Genomic DNA, 27391 nt, shown 5'->3' with positions numbered 1-27391 from the left:
TGGCTTACCATGTGTGCCCAAACTGTGCTTTTATATCTTAGAACAAAAAAAAGAGGGAGAAACAAGCTTCATATTTCTTCTTCTTTATTACCAAGTAAAACAGGTATTACATTATATTGATTTTTTAATATATTTACTTTCAAAATCTTTGGATGGGAAATTTACATGAAATGTTTGCATATTCTGATTCTAACGCAGTGAAAGAATACAGCCAAAAAGTTGTAGAAAAAATAAACTTACAGAAAACCTTCGATATTGGAATATATAGTGTATGTTCAAAAATAAGGCAAAGAAAATTAAAAGCATCGTTAACAGAGAAAAAAAGTGGCCTCTTCTTATTTAACAGAAAGAACCAGTTTTTCTTTTCCTAAAAGGAAATAAATGAAATGTTACACCCGGGCCCGAACTGTGAGTCAACACATTAAAACCTTCTGTAAAAGATGATGTCCAAACACTTATGAACGTGTGGCATGAGGCAATGAACCGTTTCATGAAGAAGAGTGTGTTACGTGTGCGAGTCAAACACAGGAGGATGTCAAACACCTATATCAGATGCGTGGAATGGGTATATCAATGGACACATGCCAGATTTATTGACAGTGAGTTTCTGAAGGTGCATCAACAGCAAAAACAGAGAGCGGAGGCTTAAGTGAAGGCAAGAAAGTCTCCTCTCGTAGCACAATTATACAATAATACACGCATCATGACCTTATTGAAATGGACAGACTGGTATTGCATTGATAAGACTGGTGATGGGAAAAAAAATGCAGATTTCATGCGGCACCATTTTGGAGTTATTCATCAACAGTAACACTTCTTTCTTTTTTAGTTATTTTTTTTGTACAAGAAACCCGCATGTAAAAACACTAGATGACGTGAGTGTTGACATGTGTGTCGTTACGTAGAACCAAATGCATTATGGGTGCTGACATCAATAAACCAAAGGACAATCACAGACACATCCATATGCCCAGAGAAGTATTTGAAACATAGCTTTTTATGTACACTTTTTACACTTAAATATTGCTATTAGAAAATGATAAAACATTTATTCAACATGGTGGAAAAGGAAGAAAATAAAGCAGGGACATAAATAGTGCTGTCTTCTTGATAGACACTTCTTTTTGTTATTCTGTGATGTCCCCCAAAGGTTCCTCCTCAAGACCTCCATCAAAGATTACGGTCAAAGGAATTGGCCGAGTTTTAAAGCAGCATCAAAGGCAACTCCTACAATCTTCAGCTCAGGTCCCTCAGTATCTCTCTGGAAGGTCCTTTTCCTCAAAGTATGGCACTCTCACATCTGGCTCTGTATGTGTCAAGCATCTTAAGGGCCTTTCAAATATAACAACTTAATAAATCACCCAAACTGCTCCAGCAAAAGTAGCAGCTTCTCTCATTCCCATCACCTCGTTAGAATGCAGCTTCACCAATAAAACACTGCCACAAACACCACTTATGTTCTGTAACAGGAGAACTTTGAGGCATCTCAACCGGGGCTGTCATGATATCAGATTTGCTACACTATTATCGCGGTTAAACGAGTCCACGATAACTAGATTATCTCAATATCTATAGAAAATCTGAAAAAAAGCTCTGTTTTGTGTAGTAGTCGCACGATGTGGCAGCAGCTGACTAGCTAGTTGCTGCATGTTCTTCTTTTTTCTGTTTTATGAGTGATGACAGCAGGCATTAAGGTGTCTACCACCACCTGCCAATCCACCAGAAAGAACTGGCAATGGATTACTTACGGTGTTATTAAATATGCATTATCAACATGGTTTCAGATACCCGTGACACCCCTAATTTCAACATTGCACTTGCCCTTAGTGGAAATGTAATGCTTTTGTTCTTCACCAGGTCAAACTGACACGACTCCTAAACAGAAAACTGCAGTCAGTGGTACGGATGTTAAAGGCTGCATTATGGATCTGCATCAATCCTGAGCTCAGACAAAGATGTACTGGCTGCACATGAATGCATTTTGTAGAGAAAGTAATCACTCACTCACTTTTATGCTCAATAATATGTCTGTGTGTTTGCTATTAGCCACAATCAAGTCATTTCTGCTTGGCTGTTGTTGTCTTCAGTCAGACCTCAAGTAGGATTATCTGTTTCTACGGTCGTAACCAGACAGTAAAAAAATCATGTTCTATGTGTTTTGCTAAACAATTTTCCTCAGTTTCTGAAAAAAGGTCACAAAGTCAAGAAAAGATGTGAGGGAGAATTCGTTAAGGACAACTACAGTGAAGAAAATCTACATATACTTATTCTATGCTACGTTAACATGTGATGGTAGATCGCTGTGGATGCTGCTGTATTATCTTCTTCTCTTTCATAAAGGATGGACCAGTGTATCCTATGCAAAAAAAAAGAAAGCAAGAGAGCAGTGCAGCACCTTTCTTATCATTTACAGCCAAAACCGGCCCGCCAGAGGGTCCAATCCGGCCCACGGAGCAACTTTGTAAAGTGTAAAATTACAGAGAAGACATTAACTGCAGATTGTAAATTTGTAAAACTATAAATTTGTTATAATTTTCAGACCATGACAAGTTATTTTGATCATAAAATACTAGATTGCTCATTGTTCTTTTGTCGTTTTGTGTCTCATTTTTGTAATATTTTATCTTGTTTTTTCGTCTGACTTATTGTCTCATGTTTTTATCGTTTTGTGGTTCCTTTTTTGTCTCGCTTGTGTTTTTTGTCTTATTTTTGTCATTTTATATTTTGCTTTATTCATTTTTGTTGGTTTGTAATTTTTTTTGTCTTGTTTTTGTTGCTTGTCCATTTTTTTGTTGCTTTGTAACTTTTTGATCTAATATTTTGTCTCTTTTTTGGTTTGTTTCATGTCATTTGTCTCATTTTTTTAATATTTTGTCTTGTTTTTGTTGCTGTCTGTCTTTGTTTTTTGGTCAGACTTTGGTCATTTTGATCATTATGTAAACCGCTATATCGTTCAGTTCCAGATACCTGTGACTAAATGTTTTGTGCCTTTGTAGATACACTGTGATCTGGAAGTTGTAACGTGTAAATGAGAAACTGAGGCATAATGTTGCTGTAATTTCACTTATTTTTCTGAAGGAATTTGAGGTTGTTCACAATGCTTAATAAAAAGATAATTCATTAAATGGGAATATTTTTAAAATGTACTTTTTTGCACTAAAACAAAGGAAAAATTTGGAGTTATCGCTATTTATAGGCTGTTATGCTGTGATTTTACTGGTCCGGCCCACTTGAGATCAGTTTGGAACCTGAATTAAAATAAGTTTGACACCCCTGATTTACAAAGTTCAACAAGCTCTTATCATGGCTGCCAGTTTAAAACTTCCAGGTTATTTCCCTCAGCTAGGTACTTTCCAAAACAAAAAGACTACTGAACCACAATCTAGGAATCACTGAGAAAATGGCAGACACACACCTCAACTACACATGAGCACTTCAGTCAATTTTGGTTAATTAACCTTTCTGAAAGTCTTTTTTATCTGTTTTTGGTGGAGATTTTATCACCTTTTAAGGGATTTTAGCACCATGTTAGAAAACAGTAGCCTATCAATGCATCCTAGCAACATAGGCATAAATCTGCAGTTGTGTAAATGCCAAGCAAGCAAACAGACTTACTGAGCATATAACAGATGTTTGCTTGCTCAAATGAAATTGTCCTAATCCATCTGAAAAATACCATTCATGTGCTAGTAGAAAATGATCATGACCTCTGATCAAAATGTCCCATCAAGAGCTCAGGATTGAGGCACAAATATAATCCCACATAAAAAGCACCTAAAGACTCAAAGTGCTGATGTTCATCCAGCGCTGCAGGTGGATTTAAACTGGATGCGACACTTCCAAGGCTCTCTAAGCAGACGGTTTACTCTCGGTTTTAAAATGCACTTTGGTGACTCAAACACAGGTGGACAGTCCAGAGAGATCAGCCTACGTCACCTCCGTTAAAAGGCCAAAAGGTTGGATTGGTGTTTACACTACAAAAGATCTGAGGTGAAATGCATTCCAGACAACTTCAGTATGTAGTTTAATTTATCGACTCACAATGCATCTTGGGAGTTGTTCATACTCTATTCAGTGCTGTCCACTTGTGATCCAGTTGCCCGGGACATATTTTAAAACCAAGTGTAAACAGGATCTAAATTCTGCTTAAACTGCAACATATGGTGGAAATGGAAATCTGATCTGAGGTGGCAGTGTAAATCAGATGTTACCACGTAGCCAGTAATTTAGAGGAATAAAACTTCAGAGCAAACCTATACTACACTTTTTCCTCCATTTTCTATTCTTTTCCACCTCGTTTAAGATTGTTTCACTATTAAATCCTCTATTCACATGATCTTTGACAGTGCATGTGCAGTGACAACCAGTCAGATAAAAGAAACTGAAATGAATAAGGCTGGATCACTGTATGAAATCCACAGTAATTTTCAACAAGAACAAAGAACCAGGGTTTTCCTATGTTTTACTCCATGTAAGTGTTCCAAGTGCACGAAACTAATGATTCATATTTACTTGCATAAACTCAGCAAGAGTCAGTCTACTGAAGATGGTGTTAAAAAGTCAAATATTATCTCGTCTGTGTGTTGTGACCTGTTGTTCTATTAAATCTCATTAACTGTAACGGTTGCTAAAGATACATTTTCAAATGCACTAAACATGGGATGGATCCATATTCTTCACAGTCAAAAGCCATTGATTTTCTTGGTTCTGTTCACAAACAGCTCCACTAATTATCTGCCAAATATTTCCCTGTGAAACAAAAGGAAACATGTCAGAGAATGAAGACGTTCAGCCTGAAACTCGTGTTCGTCAGCTGTAAATTTGTGACACTTCGACTGACCTGCAGCAAATCTCTTCTTGACCAGCGAAAGCCGATATCCAGTCCCAACCAGCTGGATGTCGCAGCCCGACAGAGTGCTTCCCTCGCTGGTGAACTGGACCGCCAGCTGGGAGGGTTTACAGGGACCTTCGATCATCTGGAACCGGCCCAGGAGAGCCCCGACTCCTGCAGAGCACAGACAGCTCACATTTGTGCAAATATAACAACATTACTCACTACAAACATCACAACTCCAGCCTGAAAGCACAAAACTGTGTCCTGTGAATGAGTTTTTTTGAAAATCCAAATCACAAAAGGAAGAATGTCAATAAAAAATGTAATTAAAAATGTGTACTTTTTGGCCATCAGATTTTAAATTTGACTGTAAATGATCTTTACAATCTGATCATTTATGATAATATGTATGGAATCAGACTGTGGGGGTCTGGGGAGGGTGGGTTGGAAGCTGGAGTTCATCTTGTCTTGAACGTATGACTTGGTATGGTGGCAGTATTTCTCTGTATTCATTTACTCTCCCTTATTTTCAATTGCAATTTAGTTTAAATAATTGACTCTCAATGCACCCTTAATTTGTTTTCTTTTTTATTCTATTTTATTTATTTACTATTATTACTATTATTTCTTCTTCTGTTTTATATCTGCAATGTGTTACAACGGCATGATGTACAATTTCATGTCCTTGTGTTTGATTGTGAAAATATAAAAACCAATAAAACTCTGATTTAAAAAAAATAATGTGTACTTGCCTCCATTTTCAGACCTGTGAGACAGGCTTGGTAGCTTCCACTGTATCGTCTGCTGCTCCGGATTCCTTTATGAGAAAACATTTAAATGTTATACAGGATATGCTGCTGTGTAATATGCAATAAATTCATGTTTACATGTTAAAAACTGTCTTTTTTCTGTCCACAAAGGTATTTTTTAGTGTCATCTGAATGGTCATGGTGTACACAGAAGTCTAAAAACAGTATCTCTGTGCAGTGCGTGTATCTAACACTGAGCTAGCGGCTACACATGCACTACCAGTCAAAGTCTGGACACACCTTCTCATTCAATGGCTTATATTTAATTATTGAATACATTGTAGATTGATACTGAAGACATTAACACTATAAAAGAACACATATGGAATTGTGTTGTAAACAAAAAAGTGTTAATCTTTAGTATTAATCTATAATGTAGAAAATAATACAAATAAATAAGAAGCACTGAATGAGAAGGTGTGTCCAAACTTTGACTGGTAGCGTATTACATTATATTAAAATATAAGCAGCGTCTACAAGTAAAGAGGCGGTGCCAAGTCAATTTTAACTTTACAACATAGCATCTAAACATCCCACCATTTGGGTGGGAGGGTAGGACACTGTACTGGCTTGACCTTAGCTTCTCCATATGCAAAACCAGGCCTTGATGTGAGTCGTCCTCACCAGGTGGCTGGTGGGATCATGGCCTGCAGTTTGGCGATGCCTCCGTCAACAGGAACCAGGAAGTGGATGTTGTGAAGCGGCACAGGGGCGGCCATGGCCTCCGTGTTGTATTTGTAGTCTATTCTAAGGTCTGTGTTGGTGGCATCCCCTCGCCAGCTCACTGCCAGGTTCAGAGGAGTGGACTGGATCCCATCTGCTGACACCTGAAGGGGAAAAGAGGACAGTTGGATACAACAGTCATATTGGATTAACTTCTTTTTTCTTCCTATAGAGCTTTGGGTGGTAATGAAAAGGCAACAGTTGTAACTCCTTCAGAGGAGTCACAGGTGTCTCGGTGGCCTCGATCACTGCTCTCTTTCTTGCACGGTATCTCAGTTTCTTAGGATGGCCTGCTTTATCTTAGATTTACATGTACTATATTCCTTCTATTTCTTAATGATAGATTTACCTGCACTCCAAAGGATATTTAGAGACTTGGAAATGTTCTTGTATCCATACCCTGACTTACATTTTTCAATAACCTTGTGCCAGAGTTGCTTGAAGTGTTCTTTTGGCTTCATGGTGTAGTTATAAACTCCTGGTTATAAATGAATCACCAGTGACTAAACAATGCCATCACTTATGTTTTATATTTTAAATAAGTTAACAATAATTTGTAGCAATCTGTTTTCTCTTTGACATAAAAGAGTGGGGTTTTTTGTCCAAAAAATGTAAATTCTTTCATTCAATTCAAATTAACTTGACAACGATTCAATGTTGAAAATTAATATTACAAAAAATGACCAAGACAAATAGAAAAATATGTACAGTAAGGGCTGTCTGAGGGCATTTTTTAGTTTCTGACTCTGGGAAAGTGGACAAAACATTAAATTTTTTTAAAAAAAGACAATATTTTTCTTAAATATTTATTCATTCACTTTATGGAACATTATAAAATTACCATCCCCTGGAATGTTTCATTTGAAATTTGTAGAATAACATATTTTATGTCCAAAATAAATCCTATTAAGTATCATTTCTTCTGACCATGCAGTCACTCCGATAAGAACATCTCAAATGATGTCAATTTTTTCTTGGGACACCCTGAATTTTTATTGTTTCCATTTGACATTTTATGGTGCATTTTTTTTCAAATTAATACCTTTTTTTATTCATTTATTCATAATATATTTTACACATCATTGTTCATTTTGTATGTTATATTTTCTATTATATTAATTTGATATTTTTCTGTTGTGGTGGTCATTTTACTCTTTCTGTTTTCTGTTGAAGCAACAGAATTAGTTATTGGGGATCAATAAAGTATTTCTATCCTATAGTCTATTCTATTATTCTATCTCTTCAAGCAAATAACATATTGAAGCTAAAATGCTGTCCAAGGTAATTGTGTAGTGAGAAGCTGATAGCAGATATGTGATACCTGATATTTGATCATATCCACGTTGTAGTACGTCGCCTGAGGCTTCTGTTCAGCCACTTTCTTCAGATGGCTCATCAGGTTTGGCATATTTACCCAGAACTCCTTGGTGTCGACACTCTCTGTTGTGGAATCACTAAGAGATGGAAGCAACATATTTGATTCAGGCAGTAACACAATGAATTTTGTGACCAACATAATTAGATACTTACATATGTATTACAAAAACAAATACCATCTGTTCTATGGTGTGTGTTTGCCTGCGATGTTGTTCTCACCAGCAGAGCAGCTGTGGATTGGGGAGGACCTGCTCCAGCCGGTTGTAGTTGCTGATGCTAAAGGTGAGGATGGGCTGAGTTGGGTGACTGGCAAAGTGCCGAGTGATGCCTGCAGGGAAGGACAACACCATCTCCCCTGTGATCTTCACAACACATCTGGGACAGAGAGAGGAACAGCTCAGACTGAACCAAAACATACATTTACACATTCCCGTTGGTATCAAAACTAGAGTCAGACGCTGCTAGTTCATGTCACTCATTGTCCTGACAAGATTCATGTGAGAACTTGGAAATTCATGGGACTTTAATGTAATCTCCAAACACTAGTTATGCATTTTTGAAGTTTGGTGGTGTGAGATAAATTGAATAATTTTTGCGATTTCTTCCAAGCCTCACTAATCCCTGATCCATCACAAGGAAGAGTTGGAATTTGAACTGAACATCCATCAAACCCTGATGATGACAACTGGCAAAGTAAAATTTTCAGATTTATTCAGTGCTTTTGTTTAGTACATACATATTTGTACTGTGTTGACTTCAAGGTTTTTATCTCTGTGTGATACTATCTACTCACTGGCCATTTTTTTAGGTACATTCTTGAAATCTAATGCAAGCCAATGTAACACTTATGCCATGAATTTTACATTTACAAAGTTTCTACATTTTCCTTCTCTTTGTTCTTTAATGCAAATTATTATACTCAACTAAACAACACTCAATTTAAAACTGAAAACAGCCTCTTTTAGCATCAATCCACACTGACAGTACGTCAGAACATTAGTAATGAGTAATGGCTTACTTGCTGGGGTCAGCGCCTTTAAAGTAGGCATTGATGGTTTCTGTGAAGGCAGCTGCCACTGGCAGAGTGTCCTGTGGCCCCATTGTGAGTGGACTGGGTCCTCTGGAGCATCCTAAAACACACATAAGCACAAAAACACTTTAAAACATCTTCATGTCAATCATGCCTGTTCTGCTAAGTTATACTCTATCTGCCTAAAAGTTAAGTCATAGATTACACCCAGAGGATTTTAAAGAAAGAAAAGCAAAAAAAATATTTAAGCAAAACTGCATCCTCAGTTATGAATTTGGATTCTAGGTGAGTGAGCAGGACATGGGATGGGGATGGGCTGCAATACTCAGGTTAAAAACAGGGCAGATGCTCTCAGTCCATGCACTGGTGGAACTACAGCAGCACTGAGGCTCAACTCACCTTCAAAAGCTAAATAAAACCTGCCGTGGTCAAACCATACCAGAGGCTGTGAGGCCTCTGAGTGAGCAAAGACATGAGGAGGAGAGAATCGTGGAGAAGGACAAGACGGTGAGGTGAGGACACGATGATGACCGACAGACAACACGTGGATTCAGACTGAGATGTGCAGCTACAGTAAGGAGGAGCACGGCTGCTTTGTACCTGTGGTGGACATGTTGAGGTCCCTTCCCAAGGTTGGAGTGGACGCTGCACTCTGCGAGGTAATGGAGGAGATGGAGGAAGAGCTCTCAGCCCTGGCCAGGGGGGCAAAAGGCGGTGGGCTGCCTGAAACCGGTGGACTGAACGGCCGAGTCTGGAGACAAAAAGACATACGCTGATCAGACACAATATATCAAAGTATATGTCAAAGTAGTAGACACATAAAGCACAGCACTGATGCTTTCTTTGAACAATGAACACACAGAATATTTCACTTTTTTATTTAAACATCAAAAGAAAAAAGAACAAGACAGTGGTAAAGAAAAGCAATGAGGCTCCACATGTACCAGGTCTGTGATTGGTTTCCCCGGGGGCAGCTTTGGTCGCGAGGACGGACGAGGAGGAGGAGGTGGAGGAACCGGGCTGCCTCGAGACTGAGGCGTGGCAGGACGAGCTGGAGATGAGGGGCCTGCAGCACATACCAGTGTCTGTGGTTAGCACTGCCTTCAGATCACAGCGACACAGATTTTTATTTAGCTCCCACATTAGCGGCCTCCTTGCTTTGGGCCTGTTCGCGTCAGCTCAGTAATGTTTGGAAAGAAGCGAGAGTGGGCGCCTCTATTTGGTTCTGGGATAAAAGAAAGGCATTGTAGTTCTGATTCATGCAAAAAGCCGTGGCAAGATTCAACCACTTGATGTCTCCATTGATACCAGGGATCCTGTACTTCAAATAAAGGTCTGATATGTGATGGCTATTATCTATGATCACCGCTGAAGGTTCGTAGATTTTCTAATTGTTGAAGAAAAATATTGAAATATTTTCTGCATCTCTTACTCAGCTGCAGCTTCTTCTTCGCATTTGCTAAAAATAAACATCTGTAAATTATATTTTAAGTATGTCACTTCCAACATTAAAGCTTCTAGAGGTACTGGATCTCAACTGTTATATACTACAAGTGCATCTCATAAAATTAGAATATGTCAGATAAAGTTCAATATTTCTCCGAAAACTATACATATCCTAGACTCATTACACATAAACTGATATATTTCAAGCCTTTATTTGCTTTAACCTTGATTATAATGGCTCATAACTCATGAAACACCTTCCAAAATCGATCTCAAATATTCAGAATATTTTGCAAAGGACCACAGAGATGTCAATCAAGGACCCTTAGACCCTCCCACACAGTCCTGAGAAGGACTCTAATCAGCTAATTAACTAGAAACACCTGCAAATATTGATATTTTATGAGATGCACCTGTGCATCAATGAAATATTGTTGTTGTTATTTTACAATTACAACACTAGAGGTCAGTAAAAGCCCCATTTACTCTTAACTGTTCAACGATTCCATGTTTTTTCCTCTGGGGACACACATAGTTATTATGTAATACCAGTTTTACTCACCTATCTGAGATCCACTACTGTACTGAGCTCTGTAGATTATTTGGATTGCGTTTCTGTCCAAACTTTGGCAGAAAACTGTCAGACAAGTTGCTAAAATTAGCAACAAACCTATGCTTTGAATCTGAGCTGTGATCATGTTAAATCATCATTGTGTTTGTTGTGTTGGCACCATAATTCTCACTTTTTTTTTTTTTTTTAAAATAATCCCACTTGGCTCACAGTAAAAGCAGCCCAAACAGACCAGAGTACTCACTGCTGCCTGAGTAGGGCCCCGGGGAAGACATGATAGACCTGTAGGTGGTGGGAGGAAGAGGAGGCGGCGTCCCCCTGAAGCTCGGCGTCAGCTCCCTGGGAGAGCCCACGAAGTCCGGTATATCATCTCTCAGGTATGAACCCTCCGGAGTCCTCTTTCCCCCCAGGACCAGAGGAGAAGTGACTCCCCCCCGAGGCGACCTCCGCTCTGCTGGCAGAGGAGGCACAGGGCTGATGGGCGCAGGGGAGGAACAGTACTCCGCAAACTGCAGCACCTCCTCGTCGATCGCCTCCTCATCGAGGCACAGAGGAGGCGAACTAGAGGGGGAGAAGTCGGGGGGCAGGGGGGGAGCCGGTTCATCTGGAGGAGGAGGTCCGAGCACGATGGAGGGAGGCGAGTCTGGCGGCGTGAAGGGAGGAGGAGACCCGGGGGAGAATGGAGGGGGTGAAGGCGGGGGTTCGTTTGGTGGCGGGCCAGGAGAGAGGCAGGGGGTGGAGGGGGTGGATGAGGGGGTGTCTGGAGGAGGAGAGTCTGGCGGTGGAGGGGGAGCGGGCTCATCGGGCGGAGGAGGCCGGTCGTCGGTGAAGGTAACCCATCTGGGAGACACTATGTCCTCGCTGGGGCCGAACACGTCGTCCAGGTTGGGGGCCGGGGAGCCTCGGTAGGAAGCGGGGGAGAGGACGTTCAGATAGATGGGGGCAGACCTACGAGTTGCCCTTCCATTGGGTAGATCAGCTGCACGGGATGTAAAGAAGCATTAAAATCACAGCACATTTAACTGAACGGCTGATACAGAATAAGAGTTTAAATGTGAATTTACCAGCAGCGTCTGAAGGATAGCCGTAATGACTTCTTGATGGAATGTTTTTTGGAGGAAGCGGAGGAGGAGCTGCAACGAGGGCAACGGTTCAGCGTTACTGCAAACGTAGACAGCTGATGTGATTACTACTAAATATAAGGATAAGGATAAACTTTATTGATCCCACAGTGGGGAAAGTTCACTGTTACAGCAGCTCCAAAGAAAAAGTATAAAAGTATAAAGGCAGTGCAAGAATATATAAGAAAAAAACTGTGCAAAAATTTCAAAAACATTATATACAGATTTTTTTTTTTAAATACCATGTAGAAGACTATATACAGGAGGATGAGGTATCAGTTATCGCACAAGTAGGTGGACGCATGTGTAAATTGGGGGAAGAAAAAAGCAGCAGTAAACAGTACACAGTGAAGTTTATAATGCGGCATTGTACAGTCTGACAGATGCTGGAATAAACAACCTGCGGATATAAATATTAATAATTACATTCAATTATTAGTACAGCAAAACCAAAGTGAGGTTCACTCATTCCAGCTCACCTCCTGTTGGGAAACTTCTACTCAGCTGTGATTCTGATCGTGGTCTAGAGTCTCCCCACATGTCAGCAGGAACCACTGCCAATGATTCAAAATAAAAAACAGTCAGTAGCGCCTTTGTAAAATGAGTGTAATCATTCATGTGAAGTTATGTCCTTTGAATAGAGGACAGACCGTCATATCTGGCATATTTGCTCTCTGAAGGCAGCCCGAAGAAGGCAGGAACGTTCTGCGACAGTCTGTCACTGCAAAAGGAGACAATCAGACACGACCGTTATGTAACGACTATCTGCAGCAGAACAGTAACATGCAGTCTCAACCTAAGGGTATTTACTGTAATTTGTCAGGATGACAGACCTAGGCGTCTCAGGGGCAGGGCTGGGTGTCGGGGTGGAGCGTCGGGGTCTTGCGATCTCCTCACCTGTGAGAAAACACAGCGAAAACTCAACTTCTGCCAAACCAAGATGCTGAACATGGTAAACAATTCACCTGCTAAGCATTAGCATGTTAGCATGTGTGTAAGCATTTAAGTCAAAACAATGGAACTCTGATATTGGATTTTTGTTAACATCTAATATGCTTACATTTTTCAAGCCATTTTTGCTCATAATTTTACATGTTTTTCCACCAATTTGCAGAGAACATCGAGTTTCTCCTGCAGAAGAATTAACATCTTACTATGCCTGCTCTTATAGGCTACTGGCAGGTACAGATTTTAACTACAGTACTTTTCAAATGAACATATTCACTCCGCAAACAAGAAAACTACTTCAACTTGCACGTAAAACATGCCATATTTATTTTTATATGACATTTTCAAAGAGAACTGAGAGATTTTAACTTCATGTCATTGTTGATTTTGAGCCAATGCAGATATTCCATTATAAAGCCTTTCTTGGCCAATTCTATAATTGATAGAAAATTTATATTATTGTGCATCTATAGTCAAAACACTGCTGATACTTCAAAAAAGCTATTTCCAAATAGATATACTTACAGGACAAGTTCCTTTTTATTTGCCCCTGCAAAAAAACAGAATCCAAACAGAAGATATATTAAGGATAGAGATTGCTTTTGTGATATATTGTGAAAGTACACACCTCAAACAGACGAGCATCTTAAATCCTCTGATTCAAGATGTTACTTTTTTCTTAAGAAATTAACAAACCAGTAAGATTAGCTGGCAATTTTTTTGCTTTACTTAATTTAATATTGGCTTTAAAGGTGGATCCCTTCAGTCACATCAAGAAAATACTGATTTGTGTCAGAAACATATAAATTTCTCTCACCATATTGTCATAGTTTCACTCAAGATTTTGAGGCTTTTTACTAAATCCCAGCTGACTTATCACTATTCTTATTTTGCTGTGCATTTCTTCACTTTCTACAGTCCACAGTTTAAAACAGGTCAGGCTACGGAGGTTACAATGTTGTGTTTGAGGCTGACAGCTTGGAAGCAGCCAGCAGATGGAGTGAGAAACTCACCGGACTGCGTCTCTGAGACCAGCAAAAAGGAAGAGAGAACAGACCTGGGTCAGAGAGTGAGTGACAAATCAGTCAAATGGACACCAACTAAAACTGCACACACCGCATCTCTTTACTTCAACCGCAAAGCCTTAATAATGCAACACGAGCCATAACACCCCGGACAAGACGAATGTTACACTGAATGTAGCAAATCACTTGGAAGCGCCACTGAGACCAGATCAGTAGGTTTGGAGCTGAATGTGTGTTATGTTTACTTTGCATTATGTAACACAGATGTGCTTTGCCAGATCAGGTTAAGTAAAGCTGTTGCTAAAACAGGTAAAAACTGATTTAACTAAAAGTTTTCTCGTGGCCTAAAACGGCACAAACACAGAGAGTGAGACAGAAATTGCATGCAGAAGAAAGAGGGAAGAAATAAAGCTTAAAACTAAGCATTTTATCAAGCATTTCCACCGAGTGGGGACATGCCATGCAGTCTGTCTCGGTGGTGGTGGTGTGAAAATGCGTGACAAGCTTACCGGACTTCTCTTCTACAGGAGGACAGCAGATATGTGAGAAGGAAAAGACAAACGCAGAAAGAGGGTTAAACAGATTTGCGACGGGGCTGATACAGATCAACAGCTGTGTTTTGTGCCCTTCAGAGCTGTGCAGCATGAACAAGAGCGCTGATCAGCGGCGCTCACCAGAGATGGAGACAGCGCGAGGCCTCCCACCGAGGCTTTTAGCTCGTCCATAGATGGAGTGGCACACTTGGCACTGTCCGACACCAGCGGCTTGATCTTAATTTTGAACTTTTTCTTGCTGTCCTCGTCGTCCTCCGAGTCGCTGGAGGAGAAAAAGTGCTTTTCTTTGGAAGCTGGTGAACCCTTGTCAAGGGCAAAGTGGAACGAGCATGATGCGCTTTACAAACGATGGAGAGTAATTCAACCTTCTGCAGGATTTAAAGCCAGAACAGCGCTGCAGCAGAGACATCCACTACGTCTCAGTCTGATGTGTCCCAGTTAGCAGTATCATACCTGCTGTAACTCACACTCCTGCTCAGCTAAATCACCCTGCTCATGGGAAGACTGTAGCGAGCTCTCTATGATTCCAATTCAGACATACAGCTGCTGACACCTGCAGGAGCGACAACTTAAAATACCAGCGTCGGTGCTTAATGAGACTGTGGCAACTAGAAAGCCTATCTGAATGTGACGTGGTTCAGTCTGGCTGCTCCCCTGCTCCTTTCTTTTTTCTTTTTTTTTTTGGCAGCGCAAGGACACACACATGCAGGGACTATTGATTTGGCCTATTTAATGCTGAGAAGCACTCAACCAATGAGTCACTCAGCCAAACAGGTCAATAGTTTTTGCAGGCGATGAGACTGCTCAGTGAAAGGATATCATCGCCCTCATCACCGGGCCGGAGGCTGAAGCCCTCCTCATCCACATCAGGAGAGGCCTGCAGAGGAGAGAAAGGAGAGGTGGCACTCATTTCTAGCTCATCACACACTGTAACAGAGGCCCCGCTAAACTGTTCGGCGCTGCATAGAAATGCAGATTAGATTTCACAGATGTCTTGCCCGAGACGCTCGGCTTCCTGGCGGAGGCTCCTGCTGCTGACTCACTGAATATGCAGCTATCGCTCTATCTGCACAGTTTACTCGGTAATTTTAAACCTCACGTCACATGACACAGAGTGCAACAGCACGGTGAGTATTTCGTGCCAGGGCTGCTTGTTCAAAAACCTAAAAACCGAAGGGGTTCAAGAAAAAGCACGCCGTAGATACTCACATATCTGTCCCAGTCAATCTCTCCGTAGAAACCATTGGGAGCCCCGTTGGCCTTTTTCTAGCGGCAAAAACGGAGATGAAATCATTAAAAGATGGTATTATTATACCGTGTTGAATGTCAAGTGCAAATTCTACACAGATATATGGTTTCACTAGTGTAGTTCATGTCATCATCCCTATACCAAGTATTAGTAAATGCTAGTTTAACCCTCGTGTTGTCCTGCGGGTCAAACTGACCCGTTTTAAAGTTTGAAAATGTGGGAAAAAATTTATTTTCACAGTGAAACTTCTGATGTCCACATTTTCAACATTTTTGGGAAATTTTTGAAAATTTTTGGGTGGAAATAAAAGAGATGTTAAAAAAAAGTGTTTCTTTGGTTGATTGTTCTTAAAGGAAATATTAGAAGTTTTACTGATATATATATATATCTATATATCTATCTATATATATATATATATATATATATATATATATATATATATATATATATATAATCACTTTAGATATTTTTAGGATTTTTTTGGAAGATTTTTACTCACTTTTTGAAAATATTTACAAGAATTTTCTTGCCAAATTTGGGGGATTTTTTTAAATAAAACTTTTAAGGAGTTATTGGAATTTTCTTCCTGAAGGTTTTGCAAATTTTTAAATTTGGGGATTTTTTTTTTGCTGAATTTTTGGATTTTTTTCAGACGAGGAAACTATTTTTTGGTGCCCGTAAATGAAGGCAACAGGACGGTTACCATAACCGATTTTGATGATTATATCCAACCAAACACAGAAGGCCAAAGTTGTGACGTTACACATTATCCTTTAGCTGCTATATGCTATAAAACTAAGACAAAATACATGCCAACATCTTATTAATCCACCATGTTGTGCTTTCCTCTGATAAACAGCATCACACCACCCACAGAACAGAAAAAGAAGCAGGAACACTTTCACTTAGAGCTAAAAATGTACATACACTTCCCTTCTTTCCACTTCCAGTTCCTTCTTTGTCAGGTGAGCTCCTGTTTGGAGTAACAAGGAGAAGGAAAAAATGAGAACGTAGGGAAGCAGAGCCAAGTTTTGTTTCAAAGCATTTGATACTACTACAATGTAACGTTCTTGACTTTTCCAAAATTATATGCTTTTTAAAATGAGGTAAGTTAGATTTACTGAAAATGTGTTCTTTAAAATTCCTCTTCTGTTCTATGCATAACAAAGAATACCTTTTTGTGTTAAATATTGTATAAAATCCAAGCATTTGTCGAAGAACTTTGGTCAAGAGTGCTGTGGTTTGATATGCAGCAGTTTTTTTAACAAATCAGTGGTGTGGTTAAGAGAATGTGCCGTGTTGCATGTCAGAACGGTGGATGCCTTTTTCTGAATGAGACACTCTGCTACTTGTGTCTGCTACAGTCCTTACCTGCTTAGCTTTTGTTTAGTTTGGCTAAAAGGTTGGTTAAATCAGATTGAGGCGGGATAAGATGGAAAAGCTCTGGGACAGTTTTGCAGTGCCTGGGTGCACAATTTGTTAATTCACGAGCTGGAAAACTGCAAGAACCCAGTCATACTTGCAAAGGTAAAGTATCAAATCAAACAAATCTGTAAAATTAGTACATGTAACGTTCTAAAAAACAAGACAAAACAGAAAAACTTGTAGGATCAAGTTCTAAAAACAAAACAAACTTATAATACTAAAATATTTAGGCCACAAAGAGCAACCAAAGCTCTTGAAAACATGTACTGTTTGTGTCAAGTGTCAGTGAAGGAGGAATATTTGATGGAAAGAGATTTATTCCAAAGCTTTCTCTGTTAATCCCCTTTACCCCCCCCTACCCTCGACTGTGGATTTAACCAACTTTTTAGCCAAACAAAACAAAAGATAAGCATGCAACCACCATAGCAGGCACAGATAAAAGAGCACGTTCCTCAAAAGATGGAACCGACATGCAACAATGTGCAACAACCTGAAACATCAACTTTGCATTTCATTGTGTTGTCAGTGAGGGGCTAAGCAGACTCACGCTGTCTCTGTGTCCTTGTCTTTTCTTCGTAAGCCCAGGGCTTTCCTGGTTCGGTTTTTCAGTCCTAACACAGACAGGGAGAGAGAGCAACATCATGAAGAATTAATTTAAAGTTTTAGAGCCTAATATAAAGCTAACTATCTTGTCATTAAAATGCACTTCAGAGCAAATAACACTGAAGAGTAACAGGCTGGTGTGTTGTAACCCGAGGATGAACATATTCCTTGTGGATTCACACAGGAAATACAGTAACCACACTACGCGGATATAAATTAATTTATCGATTGGAACAAACTCGCTGCCATCTGGAGAGAGAGTCTCCACATAAAATGAAGCAGTGCTGATGTAATCCTCCTAAGTGTCCCCTTCCTGACTACATAAAATGGAAAGGAAACACAAGCAAAGGTTGATCAATGTGTCCACTTCATTAGTGAGATTCAGGAGAGAGCAGGGAGGGAGATCTACTCCAGCATCCCGTCAGAAGAGCTGAATGCCAAGATGCCTGCAGCAGTGACGGTTGGCAACATGCAGCGAGGAAATCAGGATGACGGCGATACCAAACAAAGAGACACATTTCAACGTGTGAAAAGCCTAAAGGTTCTCCAGTACAAGAAAACGATGCCTGGTTCATTGTACTGCTGCGTTTGTGTGCATATTCTGGGTTTGCTGTGTCAGTAACTAATAGTTTGTAAGGCCGATGGACAAATTCGACACCATTTGCAATTAATAAAAACAAACTCATCATTAGTCAATTAATGTATTACTCAGCTGACAGAAAATGTAAATGTTTTTAGTGAAACCTTTTCTCTGTTGGCGATTTTAAAGTTTGTCTTCTGATTGTCAGACAGAAAATGCTGTATGAAGATGTAATTTGGTTTTAGACTAATTGGCGATAAATTGATGACTAAAGTAATCTGTGGTTTTAGTCCTAAAGATGAACACATTTGCTGAGTCACACCACACACTGTAGGAGTGTAAGGATTTCAGATTTACAGCCATGCTAGTAGCTCCGTGAGGCTGTATTTAGAGGCACAGTCGTGTTTCGAGCTAACTGCTAACATCAGCAAGCTAACACGCCAACACTATCATTTTCAATTACCATGTTCACCATTTACATTTAGCATGTTAGCATGCCATCATATTGATATCTACTATGTACACCCTATATATCTTTAATGAGTTAGCATGCTAAGATTTGCTAATTAGCAGTAAACACAGTGCACAGCTGAGCTTAAAGATATTTTATTGGCTAACAGGCCTGATTATGAGGAAAATCTGTGTTGTGTAATATCATTGTTCAATATTGTGGTGATGATACAACCTGCAATGAATAAACATACTGAAATTGTTCCTTTGTTTTTTTTAGCTTTAACTGGTATGTTGCTAACACAGACCCCAAACAGTGAACAGTAATATGCCCACTAAACGTGCTTTTATTGAACAAGCTACACATGAACACCAAACCAAACAAACAAAACATTAATTCATATAAGGCATTTTAACTATATAAAGTTGAATTTTCAATTATCCAATTCAATTCAATTCACAATATTTTTGTCTGAACTCAACAAAAACATCAACCAACCTCAGTTTTCTTGCCTTCTGTAGGCGTCATGTGACTGTAAGTTAAATGTTCGGGGATAATATTAGCATGGTATCTGTTGAAGCAGAAACAAATAGGACCACCATGTTTATTCAATATGTTTATTCACTGCATTTCAGGAAGTGTTGTGGTGGTAAAAATGCTATTTGTTGGTCAATGCTAAGCCCTGTGACTGGTTTGTTTCCATAAACAGAAAGTCAGAGGAGCACCAAAGCTAGTAGGACTCATTCTGTGGGAACCATGAACGTCTGTGCAAAATTTCACAGCAATTCTTTCAGCATACGTCGAGGTATTTCAGTTTATATTTAATGGACGCTGCCATCTAGAAAGTCACGTTGTTAGCATACGAAAGATAAAAAAAACAACTGACTAGCATCTGATTTTGACCATTGAAGTAGGCACAGACTTCTCTTTGGACTTACAGTTAATGAAGTCTAATGAATGAACTGACATCGATAATCCACTTGCTTCGCAGGTCAAAGGTCTGAAGGTTATTTGATTTCATTCAACATGTGCCTGCATGATGGCAACGGATAGATTCACAGGCAGGACAATAAATCACACAGGGACTTTTTGCCCTATTTTTACTTTTGTGTGTGTGTCTGTGAGGATCAACTGTGTTGTGGGATGTGTTTTGCCAAAAATAGACAACTGACAGGTTTGCATAACTGTGTTTTTGACGACAAGTGAGCACATTTGATTCCCAAATCCATTCAAGAGCAACAGGGACACGTGTGATGGACAGTTGGGTGGATGAACATTTTGTGCTGCTCAGAGGCAGCTGAGGCAGTTTGTGGTTTGTTTTTTCATCATCTCTTTCTGTAATCTGTGTGCTTTATGTGTTAAACTGGACCATACTCCCTAAAGAGAGATTTAGCATTTATAGAATCCACTACTATATATTACAGTGAAAAGAGGAGCACAAAGTTGAAAAAGCTTACTTGAAAATCCAAATAAATACTGAGTCATTGATTTAGTGAATCATCATTGCAATCCTAATAAAACTAATGAATACTACAAATGTGAAAACTGGTGCTCAGTATCTTTACTGAGGAAGGACATGTCAGGGTCTGTGATGCATTAGTAGCTCGTTGTGCTGCTCAACAGCAAACATTATTCCTGCATCACAGCTCTTCATCAGTGCAGACAGCTCAGCACCGGGAGCCTTCTCTCCAGTCCTAACCGGCATGTGTCTCATGTGATAAGGAGTAAAAATAAAGTATCAATCCGGCCGACATTGATGCGTATCAAACCTGCTGAACTGTACGACACACAGTGAGCGAGCACAAGCGGCCTGCTCAGGTTGACTGGCTGCATAGCGATGCACATCACATTGTGCATGAGAGCAGGATTGTTGTTTTTGTAACCCATTTACAAAGTTTGCCTGAGGAGAGAATCATTAAACACAGGGATCAGAGTAATTAGTGATATTAACTGTAAATATGGTGGAATTAGGCTCTTCTTCATGACACTTCACAGGAACTAGATCTTTGCACATTGCGTGTGGTTCAACTACAAATTATATATACTATACTTTACTGCTAACCCTTTCTAGAATAACATAATGCGATGCATCATGATTCTTTACTATAGTCCCATCTAGAGGTGTCAGGATATACTGGTATTGATAAAAACCCTGATATTTAAATAAGACAATGACATAAGTAATCCAGAAACTATCTGGTTGACATTCCAACATAGTAGTTGGCAATATCACACCATAATGCTAGCTATAACTACAGCAATCATGTTGGAGATGACAGACTAGCAAGGCACTCTACAAACAACCAAAAAAAAGACCTTTTTAAAACAAAATTTTCTACAGATATTGCAAAAAGAAATTCTTATTGTGGATTCCGTTTTACACGGTATTAGTGTAGTGAAAGTATGACACTGAGACACCTAGAGTCCCATCATTCTAGTGTTCAAAGTATGGGCTTGTATTTATTGTTTTTTTATTGTATTCCTAAAAGTTCTCTTTGTCTTACATGAAAAAATGTGTATGTCTGTAAGCAGTATCGGAAGAGGTAACTGTTTTCAGGCAAGTCCACTGTATCTAGAGTTTTGAATGTACCTACAGCCTGATAACATTTCTTACTGACCTCTATATATTATAATGGATATATTACAAGAAATTAAAGAAATGTTAATTCAACAGACTAACTTCCAAATACCTAGGGAGGCCCTTTACTCCAGCTACTTCACTGTGGTATGAAATTCATTACACGCTAAACCTGACTAAGATAAAAAGTCTTTTTAACATTCTTTTTGTAATGGTCAAATGTTTCCGCAACTTTTTAAATCCAATTAACTTTGAGAAAGTTGTTTGCAACACCAACTCTAAACCACATGCTGGTGTCCAAATGGCTTTGCACTTACACTGATTAGCTACAACAATAAAACTACTGCCAGGTGAAGTGAAAGACATTGATCATCTTGTTACAATACAATGTTCTGCTGGGAAACCTTGGGTTCTGGCATGCATGTGGATGTTACTTTGACAGGTGCCATCCATCTAGGCATTTTTTCAGGCCAATCACACCTACCCATGGTAATGTCATCCCCAGCACCAGAGACATCCCCGTGCAGGAATATGCACCCTGTCACACTGCAAAAACTTCTCAGGAATGGTTCAAATGACAAAGAGACCAAGGCATTGACATGGATGCATTGGATCAAGCTCAATCCATGGAGGCTCCACCCTGCAATCCACAGGACCCTAAAGATCCTACACCAACGTTTCAGTGGCACAAAACACCCCTAAAGGTCAATGTCCATGGATAGAACTGTTTTAGCAAGAGGAGAGGAACCAACATAACTTTGAACTCAAGGTCTACTTGCAACCAGAGACATCCCCATGTAGGAATATGTACCTGTCACACTGCAAAAACATCTCAGGAATAGTTCAAAGAAAACGACAAAGACTCCAAGGTACTGACAAGGATGCAGTGGATCAAGCTCAATCCATGGAGGCCTCATCCTGCAATCCACAGGACCCTAAAGACCCTACACCAATGTTTCAGTGGCACAGAACACCCCCAGAGGTCAATGTCCATGGACAGAACTGTTTTAGCAAGAAGAGAGGAACCAACATAACTTTGAACTCAGGGTCTGTTTGCAACATTTCTTCAGGATCTTTTAGTCACACCTGGTAGCCTTTATCAGCAGATAATGTAGCCTGTACACGAAGGCTACCAGATGTGACTGAGAGCTCCAGAGGAATTGTTGCATGTGGTAAATGGTCCACACAGGTATAGCAGTTTTTAACCTACGCTGGATTCTCCAAGCATGTTACAATGTGTTTCAATTCATGTGCTAGAGCTTCAGTGACTTGCCGAAACACTTTGGAACGCATGGGGGACGGGGTTGAACCTTGATGTTTTTAGACAAACTATTTACTTTAAGGTCAAGAGTGATGCTTCACAATCGCAGTTCATGTCTGACACGTAAATCTACGAGGATGAAGTTTCCAAAAAATATCAAATCAAACCAGCGAGAAGATCTCTCAAACAAGGTCCTTCTCTCACTGCTTCAGCTGAATCTGTCCCACAGTTTTTGTAATTTCCTGAAACAAACTGTCAATCATGTATGCTTGATGTGTGTGGGTGTGTAAATTCTGCTCTTGTGGTTCTTTGCACACCTGTCTCAACCACAGCAATGTAGTGTGCTAATCAACACCATGTCTCAGTGGCAGATAGGCGAATTCAAATGAAGAAGGAACAGGAGAGCAGGACTAAGTAGGTCTGTTCAGACCAATGCTTAGAACAGGCATCCTCTGTGCTACACTTGGACCTCATTTTAACTCCATCTTTTGACCTTCATTGAATATTTTTTTCTCCCAAGGCATGGTTACTTTACTTTACCACCATGTTATAAGTTGGCAAATGAACAAACAGCACATTACAGCCACCTACTGATCTCTTAAACCAGTGAAATACACCAGTTTATATCATAATTCTGCCCTTTCTGGGATATATAGCCTCTACACCCACTCACTTGGCTGTGATCATGATACAGTCTTTCCTCTTTTTTTAAAAATGTTCCCAGCAATGGATACCCTACCTCCAGAAAATTTCCAGTTGCAGTTAGTTGATTTTTACACAGTACAGGCTTTAACTGCAACCAGAGGCTGACTGGTGAGACGGAAATCAATGTAATATCTCATGTTATGATCTGTAATGTGATCAGCAGTGAATAGTTTGATTGCATAGGACTGAAACATGTAAAATGAACTATATCACCCTCGAGTATAAACGCAGTTAAAAAATGAGTAATTTTGTCGAGGTTTTCTCAATTGTAGTTGAAATATTTACATTACTTTGTTATAAAGATGAGAAACCTGCATGATTTATCAACAAGAAGGTTCCTACTGCAGCCATCCAAATAAGACTGATCATCACAAGCTGCATTTGACCACCGATACTGGATAACTAGCCATGCACGTGCAGCCAACACAGTGCTATGAGATTGTGACATCTGCGTTGAGTGTGGAGTTCCTCAAGCTTGTGAACTGAGTAGAATATCGTGGCAGGCTGACTGCAGGCCTTTTGCTAATAATAGCCACCTTCCATTACCACGTAGGCATAAATGGATGGTAAAGGCCCAGTAACTGTCATGCAGGGTTATGTCTCTGATTCAGCTCCTCCATCATAGTTTATAATGTACATTACCTCATATGGCTGGTAACTTTGATACAGCATTTCCTTAGTTTGGTTTATTCAGCACAGGCTGCAAATGCTCTGTGGTTTAAGGATCAGTTGACCTATTGGCTTTTCATAATAGTAGCAGCAGCAGAGGTATGAATGAGTGCAGCTACTTGGACTGCTCGCTTCAATGCACGTTTCTAGGACGCAGATGTAAAGACAGAGCTGTAATCTGAACACACAAAGATGCAGAGGCATGCACAGTCACGTGTAGGAATACACACAAACACAACAGGACTGCTATGAATGTCAAGTGCTGCCTCCCTAGTCATTACAGCTGCATTTCTATAAATCTGTCACACACATTGTGACACCGGTCGTGCTTACAGCTCAGTGGTTTCAGAGGTCCACGCAGCGTGACAGTTCACATCTGTGGATTTCACTGGCTTCTAACGGCCCAGCGGGACGCAAGAGGGCAGGAGGAGGACACAGAGGAACAAGACGTGGAAAATAAAAGAGCAGAGGCAGTGCACAGATGGCTTACCTTGCATCATGGTTGCAGATTTTCATCCTACGTTGCCCTCTGGTGTGCAGGCGGACGGAAATGGAGAAATCCAACCGGTCAAAAGATGCCTGGGCAGGGCATAGCTAATTCTGCTCCCCCAGCGAAGAAGCACGATGTTGCTTTCCTCCACCCCCGAGGGCCTTTATCCCAGACACCCGCACCGGGGAGGCGGCGGTGGAGGGGGGGGGGGGGGTTGGGAGAGCTGAAAGACAGCAGCGAGAGGAGACACCCGAGGAACGGGGCTGCAGATCTGAGGGAAGGGGGCTCCTCTCCTGTTAGGCCCCGGACGCCCGAGCAGCATCGACACACGCCATCTCTGAGAGGGAGGATGCTGAGGAAAGGAAGATGAGAGAGAGAGAGAGAAAAAAGAAGCAGAGCGCTACAGAGAGATAGGGAGGCAGAGAGAGGCAGAGAAAGACTGGGAGAGAGAGAGGGGAGGCGGGAGGGAGGAGTGGGAGGCTCGCTGATGTCACATCTGCACTAAACCAATCCGTGCAGCCACCGTCACATGGCCGCTGTCCCCTGATGCCTCAGCAGTCACACTACAGCCGACTGCATGCATACTATACAAGGTCTCAGGGAATATAAGGCACAGTTTGGGGGGGAAAAAATCTGAAATTGAAATCAGAGTTTTTCTAAATATTGCTGGGTTTGATTTCCCTTTTTAAAAAATTTAATATTCTACACATTTCTGTTGGTCATTGGACATTTTGTACAATCATTTATTTATATTTTATTTGCACATAAAATATTTGATTCCTAAAAGTGGAACAAATACATCAGACATTTAGAATAAAAATAAGACGTCTGGCACAAAACAGTGATCTTAAGTCCTTTGTTGAAATCATGAATAGAGCTTACATATAATCTTATAAGAGCAGATTTTTCTGTCATTTTCAGTCAGTTACTGAACCATATGATTTTGTCCTTGACAGATAAAAGCCTAGATAAATAGGGCTGTGAGTTTATATGGAACAGGAGTTTAGACATATCTATACTGAATGCTGGGCCAAAACCACACTGTGTTTCTTTTATTGAAATTTTCTTGGGAGGAAATAGTAAGGGTGAAACAGTTTTCTACTCATCTTCGAAGGAGTCTGCCTGTAGTGGAGGCTAAACAGAAAGGCCTGAGAATCACCAAAATATAAATATACTTGTATTTTCTTGCTTGGAGCTGTATTCATTTTAGTTTCTTGACTTGTATAAAGAAGACTGGGCTCAGCTGGAAAAAGTCAGTGCGATTTACAGTCCTTCAGTGGCCCCAATTTTATTTTGTAATGTTGCCAATCATATCAGATCCAACCACATTCTCTCAGTCCTAAGCAGGTTAGTTTTTTGAACCAAGGAAACACCCAGATTCATCCTTTTTTTATTTCTTAATATCCCTAATGTAAGAAGAAAATAGGCTACTGTGGACTCAAAAACACTTCCAGATAGCTAGAGGTTAGTCCAGCAACATCAGGACTACAGACATCCTCATTCTATGTTCATTGGTGCACTCTCCATTCAAAACGAACATCTGACAATAATGTATAATTGTCTAGACCTTGAATATAAGACAACCTGCACCTTTTTCAAACCTAATATTCGTAAATTTGAAATGTCCGAAGTTTTCAGGGCTCTAATAGGGGACTGATTTCAATGTCAGCAACTCAATAAAAAGAGGAGATGTTGCATTTCTGAATAATACGGATGAATGAGGCACAAAGACAGGAAATAAAACTGAAGCAGAAATCAAGCCTAAGGGCAGCCCGCAGGATACTGAAGACAAAGATGAGCAAGAATCCCCAGTGGAACCTGCATGAAAGGTTTGTCTTGGAAGAATATGAGGGAAACATTTCCAAAGAAGAACCAGGGAGACACTCAAGCTTCAGCCGGTGGATCGGAACGATGTGGTCAGCACTGTGAAAGGCTGCAGTTAGACCTCAGAACAAGACAAGATCATTGGTCCAACTTTAGAAGGAACGATTTTAAACTGTGACAGACAGACTTGTGTTTTTACAGTACATCTACAACCATGGAGCAGACAGCTATATTCACAACATCAGCTCACTGGTAGCAGGGACCCCCATATTTTAGCCTGAAATAAAAAAGAGAAGCACAAAGGGCAAACCATTCCTGCTACTATAATGTGCTACACTTCAGCTGGACTACTCGGATGTTTTGGTGAAAGCTGTGGTCTGATTGTTCAGCTGCTTTAATGGCTGTGAACTGAACATGTGGAGCCGAGTGACTCACTGATACAGAAGGACAAACAGGCTGAGGCGGTAAGACCATGTGTGCTGTGTGTGAGGTTGTTGTTGGGGGCAGATGTTTCTCCTGTGGAGGTCATGTCATTTTAAATGTGTTTTCGCTCCCTCTGCTGTTGCTGAAGAGGCCACTGCATGTATATACTTATACTGTATGTATAATCAGATGCAGACACAACATGTGGACAGCTTCATGGGGTTTGTTTGGCTGAATATCAGTTTCAATGTCCCAAACCAGAGCTCAACAAAAAAAGACCAGATGAGGAATTATTTCAACGCGTTTGACTTTAACACAGATGTCTTTCCTAAATTAAAAGCACAGCTATGATAAAGGAATTTGCTTCTGCGTAAACCAGCATCTTCATGGCTGAATGGGAAACCTCAGCCCCAGAAACCAATACAAAGAGGCCCACACACATTTTTGTGGGTTTCTGGGTGATTCTGAGGTCTTCTTTACCTCTCTGAACATTCATGATATATGTACTAAATTAACTACCAGCTGGAATTCTGTGGATTTTCTTCATGGCGCCAGACTTAAGGGTGCAAATTTTCAAAACACCCAGAGATACAGATACTCATGATTTACTCCAGTGAACAAGTTATCACCCAAAGATACCTCTCCTGGATTTATTAAATGCCCACATTCTTGAAAATTGCATTTTATTCACTACA

General features: G+C 40.2%; 1 protein-coding gene across 1 annotated transcript; it reads right to left on the bottom strand.

Moving 5' to 3' along the window:
- Positions 1 to 67: 67 nt before the first annotated feature.
- Positions 68 to 27391, bottom strand: sgip1b (SH3GL interacting endocytic adaptor 1b). Its single transcript, XM_055014221.1, has 24 exons — positions 24450 to 27391; positions 17660 to 17723; positions 16615 to 16660; positions 15648 to 15704; positions 15258 to 15315; positions 14559 to 14734; positions 14394 to 14405; positions 13873 to 13884; positions 13385 to 13409; positions 12745 to 12808; positions 12562 to 12632; positions 12391 to 12465; positions 11855 to 11923; positions 11035 to 11769; positions 9718 to 9839; positions 9374 to 9524; positions 9173 to 9229; positions 8762 to 8873; positions 7963 to 8118; positions 7688 to 7820; positions 6268 to 6470; positions 5587 to 5651; positions 4841 to 5005; positions 68 to 4749 (listed from the first exon to the last, which is right to left on the bottom strand). The coding sequence occupies exons 1-24, from the start codon at positions 24457 to 24459 to the stop codon at positions 4727 to 4729; spliced, it is 2661 nt and encodes an 886-aa protein (XP_054870196.1). The 5' UTR covers positions 24460 to 27391; the 3' UTR covers positions 68 to 4726.

The sequence above is a fragment of the Amphiprion ocellaris genome, chromosome 10 (assembly GCF_022539595.1).
Source record: "Amphiprion ocellaris isolate individual 3 ecotype Okinawa chromosome 10, ASM2253959v1, whole genome shotgun sequence".
In the NCBI taxonomy this organism is placed as follows: domain Eukaryota; kingdom Metazoa; phylum Chordata; class Actinopteri; family Pomacentridae; genus Amphiprion; species Amphiprion ocellaris.
Note: the sequence above shows the minus strand (reverse complement) of the source record. Positions and strands in the feature narration are given on the sequence as shown.